Genomic DNA, 12887 nt, shown 5'->3' with positions numbered 1-12887 from the left:
CCTCACATCCAGCTCCACAATCAGACAGGAGGGCCGTGAAGCTGGTCTCCTCTTCCTTTCCAGATGGTCACGAAAGGATGGACCTGGGCCAGGCCAGCTCTGTCAACTCACAGCTGCTGGGTCTGCGCTCACAGGAGAAAGAGCAGTTGGTGGACCTTAACGACCGCTTCGCCACCTACATCGAGAAGGTCAGGCACCTGGAGCTGCAGAACCGAGCGCTGCTGGTGGAACTAGAGGGGTTGCGCAAGCGGCAGAACCAGCCGTCCCGCCTGCAGGCTACTTACGAAGGGGAGGCACGTACTTTGAGGGCCATGATTGAGTCTGAGAGCGAAGACAAGGTGCAGATGGAGACGGAGAGGGACTACCTGCATGGTGTGCACGAGCAAATGAAGGTGCGCTTGGAGGAGGAGGTTCAGCGGCGTGTGGTTGCTGAGGAAGAGCTTCTGCAAGTCAGGGAGGAGGCGGACCGGGCTGGGCTCTCCAACTGTGACGCCGAGGCCACCGTGGCCTCCTTGTGTGACGAGATAGCCTTCCTAAGGAAAGTCTTTGCTGAGGAGCACAAGGAGCTGCAGGCCCAGCTGCAGGTGGTCAACATCAGCGTGGAGGAGGTGAAGGTGGTCCGGCCCGACCTCTCCGTGGCGCTGCGGGAAATCCGGGCCCAGTACGAGCGGCTGGCCGGCAAGAACATGCAGGCCGCAGAGGACTGGTACAGGAGCAAGTGCGCCAGCGTGGCAGAGGTGGCCAGCAAGAACAACGAAGCGGCACACGCCATCCGCGAGGAGACCTTGGAGTACCAGAGACGCCTCCAGTCCCGCTCCTCCGAGATCGAGGCTCTCCGGAATGTCATCGACTCCCTTAAAAAACAGCTGGAAGAGCTTGAGGAGACCCAAGTGAAGGAGGTGGACAAGTACCAGGTGAATGAGGCCGTGTGAAGTTGGAAGCTAATTTTGTTCTCCTCCGGTCCTGTAGGTGGCGGTAGTGTAAAAAAATGACTACACAGCACACACACAACTAAATTATTGCATTACACATTTACACTCCAACATCTAACAGACTTTTTCCTTTGTCGTTCCCAGCTGAGGATCAATGAACTGGATAGAGACATCCATGAAGCCAAGCAGGAGATGGGGCGCTACCTGAAAGACTACCAAGACCTTCTCAATGTCAAGATGGCTTTGGACATTGAAATAGGGGCATACAGGTGAGACGTTCACAGTGTTCTGGCATACTGGGAATTGTGAGCTGTGTTAGAGCCAGGGACGTGTGTAGAGAAAGTATGGACAACTAAGCTAAGTTTGGCACCTAGGATGCACGTGGCTGTGCCTGGAAGCATGCAATTGGGTCGTTCTGACTTTAGTTTTTCAGACGAATTAAACCGAGTCTAAATATAGTATATACTCCAGGTCAGAGGTGGGTAGCAACGCGCTACATTTACTCCGTTACTTCTACTTGAGTAACTTTTGAGATAAATTGTACTTCTAAGAGTAGTTTTAATGCAACATACTTTTACTTTTACTTGAGTATATTTATAGAGAAGAAACGCTACTTTTACTCCGCTCCATTTATCTACATTCAGCTCGCTACTCGCTACGGATTTTTATCCATCTGTTAATGCACGCTTTGTTTGTTTTGGTTTGTCAGACAGACCTTCAAAGTAGGATCTATCGCATGCCTGCGTTTCACCAATCAAATACAGTCACTGGTGACGTTTGACTCTGTTTCACCAATCAAATACACTCACTGGTGACGTTTGACTCCGTTTCACCAATCAAACAGAGCCAGGCGGTCACATGATTAACTACACATAAAGTTTCAGCTGCAAACAACGAGCTTAAGCTTACATGAACTCAACGTCAAATTTGAGGAAGCACATGGCGTTAAGTAACGTTAGTAGATATTTTGGCTGTCACCGTAGGCTGATGTTAGCTTCCCTGCTATGAATCACTGTCAAATGTACATCGTGTGGAGACATTTATTAACGCACTGCAGCCTCATAGAGACAGACAAAGACACACACACACACACGCATGCATAGAACACCAATCAGAAGTGCACAGTGTGTTCCCAGATGCAGCCCACACCTATCAGTTTATGGTTTGCATAAAGGCTAACTTGTTATTTTCCTTTGTAATCTCTGCTTACTGAGCCTATTGTGCTGTTAAGTTACTGTGGCTCAATTTGCCTTAATTTGTTTATGTATTATTTAATAATAATAATAATAATAATACATTTGATTTATAAGGCGCCTTTCTGGGCACTCAAGGACACCGTACAAAATCCCAACAATAAAATCAAATTGGATAAAAACAACAATAATAACAACAACAAAGATAGAGAAGATAAGATGATTACAATGAATAAGCAGTCAGGAATAGGTGTGTTTTGAGTCTTGATTCGAAGAGGGATATTGAATCTAAGTTACGAAGGTCTGGTGGTAAAGAGTTCCAAAGATGTGGGGGAGAGCGGCTGAAAGCTCCGGCACCCATGGTGGAAAGTTTAAATAAAGGGACAGTGAGATGGGTGGATAAAGAGGATCTTAGGGAACGTGAGGGCGTGGCGACATGGATCAGGTCAGAGAGATATGACGGAGAGAGGTTATGGATGGCTTTGAAAGTGAGGAGAATTATTTTAAAGTGGATGCGATGTTTGATGGGTAGCCAGTGGAGTTGCTGCAGAACAGGGGTGATGTGCTGGATTGAAGGGGTTCTGCTGATTATCCGGGCTGCAGAGTTCTGGAGAAGCTGGAGTTTGTGAAGTGACTTGTGAGGGAGACCAAACAGGAGGGAGTTGCAGTAGTCCAGGCGAGAGGTGACCAGGCTATGGACTAGTATGGCAGCAGTATGAGGGGTAAGGGATGGGCGAAGACGATTAATGTTCCGAAGATGAAAGTAAGCAGACCGGGTAATGCTGTTTATGTGGGCTTGAAAGGAAAGTGTGCTGTCGAGGATGACACCAAGACTATTGACTTGGGAGGAGGGTGAGACAGAGGAATTGCAGAGAGTAATGGACAAGCTGTTGGTTTTGGCAAGAATGTTTTTTGTACCGACAAGTAAGATTTCGGTTTTATTACTATTGAGTTGAAGGAAATTGGATGAGAACCACTGCTTGAGTTCACGGAGGCAGTCTGTAAGGGAGGAAGGAAAGAGAGAGGCAGTTGGTTTGGTGGAGATGTAGAGCTGGGTGTCATCCGCTTAACAGTGAAAATGCATTTTAAATTTACGGAAAATATTGCCCAGGGGAAGAAAGTAAATGATAAAAAGCAGGGGACCAAGAACAGAGCCCTGGGGGACACTAGAGGAAACGGGAGACGGGGTGGGGGGGGGATTTGAATGAACAGAGTTGAACTAACTGAGTGCGGTCGGAGAGATATGATCTAAACCAGTGAAGGGGTGTGCTTGTGATGCCAATACTGTGCAATTTATGGAGGAGGACAGTGTGTGAAATGGTGTCAAAGGCTGCAGTGAGATCTAAGAGGATTAGGATAGTGAGAAGACCAGAATCTTTAATATATATATTATTGTTTTAGTTGCTTAAGAGATATTTCTGTCACTGAATTTGTTCATTGCTATTTTTATGTTTTTGTGCATTATTTGTTGCCGTCATCATTAAACGAACAGGTTACTCATCAGTTACTCAGTACTTGAGTAGTTTTTTCACAACATACTTTTTACTTTTACTCAAGTAAATATTTGGGTGACTACTCCTTACTTTTACTTGAGTAATACATCTCTAAAGTAACAGTACTCTTACTTGAGTACAATTTCTGGCTACTCTTCCCACCTCTGCTCCAGGTCATAAACCTACCATAAAACATGCTTTGATTTGGTTAAAGTAGTACATATAATATAATTTGGGGGCAATTTTGCCGCCATTAGTGACCAGCGGCTCCCCGAAACACTCCCGCCAGCGAAATGTAGGTCAGAAAATAAACAATGACCAAAAATAAATATTGCCAAAATCCTCATTAGCTTTGGACTAACAATTCCAAAGAAATGATGACTTTTGTGTGAACTACTGTATGTCCACTGTGGCGGCTGCTTCCTGATTTCATTATCACCATATTAACTGGAATATTTACCTAAAGCTGCTTTTTACTGCAATATTCATTACTTTGGTTCGGGTTATTGGTGACACATGCAGAAAAGGTGCAATTTTGAAGCAGAGATTTGTCAGGCAAAGTCTATTAATTCACAGTTACTGGGAGTGCGATACACCAAGTTTCCCATGTGTATGTATACGCTTGCTTACCCCGCACAAGATACTGTTGTCATTCATTGGTACGTCACCTACCCGCATTTTTCTCCTTTCTGGGTTCCGTCACGCATTTTTTGCAAGTGGCACATCCCCAAGCCACACAACAGGGTATGTTTACAGGCAAACCTCTTCAATTAAAAGAAATGTATAATGAGGAAGTGCAGTGTCGCTAAGCTGCGGCTTCAAACTGGTACACAACATGGCGCCTTGTAGTCATGTGAGTGCCCATTGACCTATAATTGAGGAGATTGCTTGAAACTCTAGCGTTACGATGACATCTACTGCATACTTGCCAACCTTGAGACCTCCGATTTCGGGAGGTGGGGGGTGGGGGGCGGGGGGCGTGGTCGTGGTTAATATATATATACATATATATATATATATATATATATATATATATACATATATATATATATATATATATATACATATATATATATATATATATATGTATATAAGAAATACTTGACTTTCAGTGAATTCTAGCTATATATATATATATATATATATAGCTAGAATATATATATATATATATATATATATACACATATATATATATATATATATATATATATATATATATATATATATATAAATAAATAAAAGAAATACTTGAATGTCAGTGTTCATTTATTTACACATATACACATAACACTCCTCTACTCATTGTTGAGTTAAGGGTTGAATTGTCCATCCTTGTTCTATTCTCTGTCACTATTTCAGAACACACACATTATACAAATATACATTATAAAATCAATAAGAAAACGGGAGCTCTAATTTGGGAGTCTGAATTAGGATCAGAAGTTCCTATATAAACATTGCGTACTCACGTCGCCATTTTGTATTGATTACTGCAGCTGTGCACTGGATTCATTCACAAATACAAACTACAACTCACAAACACTTTAGAGTTAGGCTCCACCATCAGAATGTGTACTTAAACTTATAAAGATCACATGGATATTATTCAGTGAGTTGATTCACCAAAACTAACCTGTTATACAGGAGGAAAAAGCACACAGGACGTTTCAATTGTTCACAGACTGGTCGCGCTCATTAGAATGACAAGACACTTCCGGTCTGCAGGTGATAGCATTCAATTGGGAAGAAACGCCCTACTGCCCCCTACTGACCAATGTGAATACTGATAAATGTGTAATGACAGCTCCAAAAACGAATTCAAACCACAAAATAAAATAAATAAATCGACACATTATGGGTGGGTCACATGTGCATGTACAACAGGCTGTCAACACGTCACTCAGGTCCGCATGGAATTTCGGGAGATTTTCGGGAGAAAATTTGTCCCGGGAGGTTTTCGGGAGAGGCGCTGAATTTCGGGAGTCTCCCGGGAAATCCGGGAGGGTTGGCAAGTATGATCTACTGTACGGTGTTGGAACAACAAGCCTTACCCTAAGCTACACCGTACATACAGTTCAATTATGATGTGTAAAAATGAGTTAAAGAATGATATAATTGAGGAGAACCAGGTTTTCCATACACGACTCTGGTTAAAGCAGCGTTACGATGACATCTACTGTACGGTGTCGGAACAACAAGCCTTACCCTAAGCTACACAGTACATACAGTTCAATTATGATGTGTAAAAATGAGTTAAAGAATGAAAAGCACTGTGTTCATCTGTATATTCACACTAACTTATGTTTTTATTAGTGGTAACTACGGTTGTACGGTATACCGGTACTAGTGTAGTATCGCTGTACTCAGGGGCGTCACTAGCTTTTAAGGACAGGGGGGGCTTAGCCCCCAGGAGATGCACAGGATGCGAGCGAACGTTACGCACAAGCACAAAACTTCACTAACGGCAAACAAAGACTTAGAAATTATTCATTGTTATTATTATTATTGTTTAAAAAAAAAAGCATGGGACGAAATGAAATGCTCCCCGGGACGATGGCTTTTAACCATTTTTTTTCTTTTTCTTTTTATGTATATATTCATTTTACATTTTATATTAAATGTCTTGGTTTTTCCTCCCTCTGAAAATCCTATGAAATGTTTAACAAGCCATCCTATAATAATACAACAGCTATTAATGTAACAATACATTAAAACAAATATATTTAATGATGTTTTTTTCATTATTTTAACAATAGGCTAATGTATATTACTTTATATAGATTCTACTAGAAACACAAAACTTAAAAACTAAATGATTTACAATTGCACACACAAGGTTTTGTGCAGCTTCACTCATTGTAAAGGAAGATAATGTGCTTCGTACACCTGCAGGACCGCAAGCAAGGTCGCAGAGAAAATGCGGGCTGGAATTTGAGTGATGTGGGCATTTTTTATATGAACAAGTGGAATGGATTGGATACCGACGCACTGAAGGGGCTCTCTACCTCAGTGTTTTTCAACCTTTTTTGAGCCAAAGCACATTTTTTGCGTTGAAAAAATCTGGAGGCACACCACCAGCAGAAATCATTAACTCAGTTGAGAGTAAAAAGTCATCGTCGCAATTGTTGGACATGACTTTAAAGCATAACCAAGCATGTGTCACTATAGCTCTTGTCTCAAAGTAGGTGTACTGTCACCTGTCACATCACACCGTGACTTATTTGGAGTGTTGTGGTTGTGCTCCTGTGTGTAGTGTTTTAGTTCTTGTCCTGCGCTCCTATTTTGGTGGCTTTTTCTCTTTTTTTGGTATTTTCCTGTAGCAGTTTCATGTCTTCCTTTGAGCGATATTTCCCGCATCTACTTTGTTTTCAGCAATCAAGAATATTTCAGTTGTTTTTATTCTTCTTTGTGGGGACATTGTTGATTGTCATGTCATGTTCGGATGTACATTGTGGACGCCGTCTTTGCTCCACAGTAAGTTTTTGCTGTCGTCCAGCATTCTGTTTTTGTTTACTTTATAGCCAGTTCAGTTTTAGTTTCGTTCTGCATAGCCTTCCCTAAGCTTCAATGCCTTTTCTTAGGAACACTCAACTTTTGTTTATTTTTGGTTTAAGCATTAGACACAATTTTACCGCACGCTGCCTCCCGCTGTTTCCGACATCTACAAAACATTTAGCTACCTGCTGCCACCTACTGATATGGAAGAGTATTACACGGTTACTCTGCCGAGCTCTAGACAGCACCGACACTCAGCAACAACACATCATTTGCAGACTATAATTACTGCTTTGCAAAACATATTTTTAACCCAAATAGGTGAAATTAGGTAACCTACCACGGCACACCAGACAGTATTTCACGGCACACTCGTGTGCCACGGCACAGTGGTTGAAAAACACTGCTCTACCTTACGCTACGAAGTGAGGGGAAACCGATGAATAATAACAGGTTATATGATTATTTATTTAAACTCATATTCGGGCCACTTTATAATGACTATGTCGGCATGTATTTGTAAAAAAAAAAAAAAAAAAAAACCCACCAAATTATTTAGGGGGGCTTAAGAATATTTTAGGGGGGCTTGAGCCCCCCTAAAATAGGCCTAACAACGCCAATGGCTGTACTAATGAATCAAAAGCAGTACTGTACTCGGAAAAGTACCAGTTCTCGGGCATGACATTGCTGGTTTTAGGAGCAGAGGAGCATGTTCGGCAGCGCATAATCACGAAGTACTTACAAGCAGACACAGTGTGTAGACAGAAAAGGCAGAATGGACGCATTTTGGTCTAAAAACTGACGATAAAGGAGAAGTTATAACACTGAAACGCCCTCAGGAAGAGGTGCTTTAAGACATGGCTAGCTAGCTTGCGGCTAACATCCATCCACAGTGTTTTAGCTACTTCTAAATCACTCAAATAATAGGTGTATAAATGACACAATATGTTACTAATTATGAGTCTTTGTGTCAGGTTTGTCACTGACAGTTTAGTTATGTTTTGAGTTTTTCCTCTGTTTCTCTTTATTTCCTGTCGGCGCTCTTATTTTGGTTATTTCCTACTTGTCTCCCTGAGTGCTGTGTCCCCTCAGCTGTGGCTGATTGGCACCTGGCCACACCTGGTGTCAATCAGCCAGCTGCTATTTAAACCTGCCTTCTCCTCCAGTCAGGGCTGGATTATTGTCATCACTACCTGTCATTGTCACTACTACCTGTCTTAATACTTGTCGTTGTAGCTCTGTCTACTTTTGTTTCACTCTGCTCATGTCCTAGTTCCTTCGTGTCACAGTAAGTGTTTTTGTTTCTTGTCCACAGTTAGCCTCTGTGCTATTTTAGTTCATAGCCAAGTTTGTTCTCCGCCTTGTGCGCGCCTTTTGTTTGTTTTTTTGCTATAGTATTAAATCATGCTTTCTCGCTCAATGCCTGCCGTCATCTCTGCATCTTGGGGTTCGTCACCAACAAACTCTGACACTTTGTTTGTTTACTTACTACTAAAAGACAAGTTGTCTAGTTTGTTCACTATTTTATTAAAAGACAAAATTGTTCTTCGATTGCAATAAGAAACATATGTTTATTGTACTGTAAGATTTTTTGTTAAAATAAAGCCAATAATGAAATTTTTGTGGTCCCCTTTATTTAGAAAAGTACCAAAATATTGGTATGGGGACAACCCAAGTGGTAACAAAGGCTACTTTTAGCATAACAAGGGACAAACTCCCTTGACTAGATACTAAAACGATTTTAAATTGTATTTTAGAGAGTACCAATGGCACATGTAAACTCGAAGTTATTGGTTTTTTTTTTGGTTCTTTGTTGTTGCTATTTTTGTATTACAACATTTTCATCATTTTGTACAGCATTGTAACCTTTTGTTTTGTGATTGTGTGATGTTTTTTTTGCCTGGACCCTAGGAAGAATAGTCTCCACTGCGGTGTAGACTGATGGGGATCCTTAATAAACTCAACTAAACTACCGCAAAAACTTTCTGCATGTAAAAAAAAAAAGCAAGACATTCCTGTGTGAATAATGTCGAGCCAAAATGCCCCAGAAAGAAATGAATGAAGGACTATAAACTGGTAAACACATCACAGCATATAATGAATCTTCAGGAACCATGAAAACAAGACTTTCCTGAATGCCTGTGAGCAGTGTAGTAGTGTTAACTCAATAATAAAGAATAATAAAAAATACAATAGTAAAATGGGGAGTCTGTGGTGGGCTCTCCTATTTCTGGGGCTGAGGTTGCTGAGGTAGTTAAAAAGCTCCTCAGTGGCAAGGCCCCGGGGGTAGATGAGATCCGCCCGGAGTTCCTTAAGGCTCTGGATGCTGTGGGGCTGTCTTGGTTGACAAGACTCTGCAGCATCGCATGGACATCGGGGGCGGTACCACTGGATTGGCAGACCGGGGTGGTGGTTCCTCTCTTTAAGAAGGGGAACCGGAGAGTGTGTTCTAACTATCGTGGGATCACACTCCTCAGCCTTCCCGGTAAGGTCTATTCAGGTGTACTGGAGAGGAGGCTACGCCGGATAGTCGAACCTCGGATTCAGGAGGAACAGTGTGGTTTTCGTCCTGGTCGTGGAACTGTGGACCAGCTCTATACTCTCGGCAGGGTCCTTGAGGGTGCATGGGAGTTTGCCCAACCAGTCTACATGTGCTTTGTGGACTTGGAGAAGGCATTCGACCGTGTCCCTCGGGAAGTCCTGTGGGGAGTGCTCAGAGAGTATGGGGTATCGGACTGTCTGATTGTGGCAGTCCGCTCCCTGTATGATCAGTGCCAGAGCTTGGTCCGCATTGCCGGCAGTAAGTCGGACACGTTTCCAGTGAGGGTTGGACTCCGCCAAGGCTGCCCTTTGTCACCCATTCTGTTCAGAACTTTTATGGACAGAATTTCTAGGCGCAGTCAGGGCGTTGAGGGGATCCGGTTTGGTAGCTGCAGGATTAGGTCTCTGCTTTTTGCAGATGATGTGGTCCTGATGGCTTCATCTGGCCAGGATCTTCAGCTCTCACTGGATCGGTTCGCAGCTGAGTGTGAAGCGACTGGGATGAGAATCAGCACCTCCAAGTCCGAGTCCATGGTTCTCGCCCGGAAAAGGGTGGAGTGCCATCTCCAGGGTTGGGGAGGAGATCTTGCCCCAAGTGGAAGAGTTCAAGTACCTCGGAGTCTTATTCACGAGTGAGGGAAGAGTGGATCGTGAGATCGACAGGCAGATCGGTGCGGCGTCTTCAGTAATGCGGACGCTGTATCGATCCGTTGTGGTGAAGAAGGAGCTGAGCCGGAAGGCAAAGCTCTCAATTTACTGGTCGATCTACGTTCCCATCCTCACCTATGGTCATGAGCTTTGGGTTATGACCGAAAGGACAAGATCACGGCGGCCGAAATGAGTTTCCTCCGCCGGGTGACGGGGCTTTCCCTTAGAGATAGGGTGAGAAGCTCTGCCATCCGGGAGGAGCTCAAAGTAAAGCCGCTGCTCCTCCACATGGAGAGGAGCCAGATGAGGTGGTTCGGGCATCTGGTCAGGATGCCACCCGAACGCCTCCCTAGGGAGGTGTTTAGGGCACGTCCGACCGGTAGGAGGCCGCGGGGAAGACCCAAGACACGTTGGGATGCCTATGTCTCCCGGCTGGCCTGGGAACGCCTGGGGGTCCCACAGGAAGAGCTGGACGAAGTGGCTGGGGAGAGGGAAGTCTGGGCTTCCCTGAAGATGGATGGATGGATGGATGGATGTCAATGGCCGCCACATTATTTGACTTCTAATGTTTAAAATCGGTTTTCTTCTCAGACAACTTCTGGAAGGAGAAGAGATCCGGCTGTCGTATCCCTACCTCCCTGGAATACACTAAAAGAATCCAACCATCAACCACTCTCTCAACATGCATCCATCGTCAAAAGGTCCCCCACGTCAAGGCAGATGCGCCCTTGTGCTGAACAAGAGGTCCACCACAAGTCCCCCTTCTTCTCCACACAGTGTGACTAAAAAAAACTAAATATAGAAGGGCTGCACTGCATGAATTGTTGCAGTTTGCGTTAAAGTCAAAGCAACAGCTGATTAAAGCTGCTCGTGCAAACACTTGACCATTTGTTTGTAGATGCTTGGACTTTAAATGTGTAAGTACAACTCAGTCAGTGCGCCAATGAACCTAAGCATTTGTATTTATTACATTTGAGACTTGTAATTATTCTTCCTCAGCATTTACATCCAGTGAGCGGTACGTAAATGCAGTGGAAGACAAAGTCTGTTATGTAGCGCTTCTGAGTTTATTTCAGTCAGATTGTTTCTGTTTAAGGAATTTGTGTTCAGAAGGAGCTCAGTGTTACACTTGACGTAACTGTAACTACTAGAAACAAGCCCAATAAACAAATAACTGACCTACAACTGTGCATTTTTTTAATGAATTTGAAAATACACATTTACAAGCACTTCACCCAAAATCCAAGCATTTTCAATCAATCAATGTTTATTTATATAGCCCTAAATCACAAGTGTCTCAAAGGGCTGCACAAGCCACAACGACATCCTCGGTACAAAGCCCACATAAGGGCAAGCTTTTTAAGCACCCGTACGAACCCTGTTTTAAGAAATGCTTTGGAATCATGTAAAAAGACATTCATACCACGGTTCAATGGCCAAATATTAAAATGGTTATCATTATTGTTTTTTTTATATTTTTCCATGACTCACCCCGTAACATCACTGCTACACATTAAGATGTACGTAGTCTGCCAAGCTATTACCTTTAATTATACTATAACAAAAAAATTAAATATCCATTTTATATTGCAAGTAACTGGCATCAGAGTATTACTCGTCCAACCAAAAAGGGGGTGTCTTACAGCAACAAACATGCTAACAGTTGCTGTTAAGCTAACCACCAGGCCTCGAATTTTTAACTTTTTAAGGTCAAGGCAAGTGTTGCCTTAAAAGGAGGGGTCACATTTTAGGGCACCAATAGAATAGAATAGAAAGCACCTTATTGATCCCTGGGGGAAATTCAGCACCACAGTTCGCTCACAATAGACAATAAACACTTAGGTATTTTTTACATGAGAATAATATAAATACAGTCTATTATACAGCATTATTCACATGTGAATAATATAACTACAGTCTATTATACGGCATTATTCACATGTGAATAACATAAATAGTCTATTATACAGCATTATTCACGTGTGAATAATATAAATACAGTCTATTATACAGCATTATTCACATGTGAATAATATAAATACAGTCTATTATACAGCATTATTCACATGTGAATAACATAAATACAGTCTATTATACAGCATTATTCACATGTGAATAACATAAATACAGTCTATTATACAGCATTATTCACATGTGAATAACATAAATACAGTCTATTATACAGCATTATTCACATGTGAATAATATAAATGTAGTCTATTATACAGCATTATTCACATGTGAATAATATAAATACAGTCTATTATACAGCATTATTCACATGTGAATAACATAAATACAGTCTATTATACAGCATTATTCACATGTGAATAACATAAATACAGTCTATTATACAGCATTATTCACATGTGAATAATATAAATGTAGTCTATTATACAGCATTATTCACATGTGAATAATATAAATACAGTCTATTATACAGCATTATTCACATGTGAATAACATAAATACAGTCTATTATACAGCATTATTCCCATGTGAATAACATAAATACAGTCTATTATACAGCATTATTCACATGTGAATAACATAAATACAGTCTATTATACAGCATTATTCCCATG

At 42.0% G+C, this 12887-nt stretch overlaps 1 protein-coding gene across 1 annotated transcript; it reads left to right on the top strand.

Moving 5' to 3' along the window:
* neff2 (neuronal intermediate filament family member 2) lies at positions 1-11423 on the top strand. The gene is made up of 3 exons (XM_061987657.2): positions 1-914; positions 1077-1201; positions 10894-11423. Exons 1-3 carry the CDS (start codon positions 78-80, stop codon positions 10952-10954), a joined length of 1023 nt encoding a protein of 340 aa, XP_061843641.2. The 5' UTR covers positions 1-77; the 3' UTR covers positions 10955-11423.
* Positions 11424-12887: the final 1464 nt, after the last annotated feature.

Source organism: Nerophis lumbriciformis, linkage group LG26 (genome assembly GCF_033978685.3).
Source record: "Nerophis lumbriciformis linkage group LG26, RoL_Nlum_v2.1, whole genome shotgun sequence".
NCBI lineage: Eukaryota > Metazoa > Chordata > Actinopteri > Syngnathiformes > Syngnathidae > Nerophis > Nerophis lumbriciformis.
The sequence above is the reverse complement of the archived record's forward strand: the minus strand, read 5'-3'. Positions and strand labels throughout refer to the sequence as shown.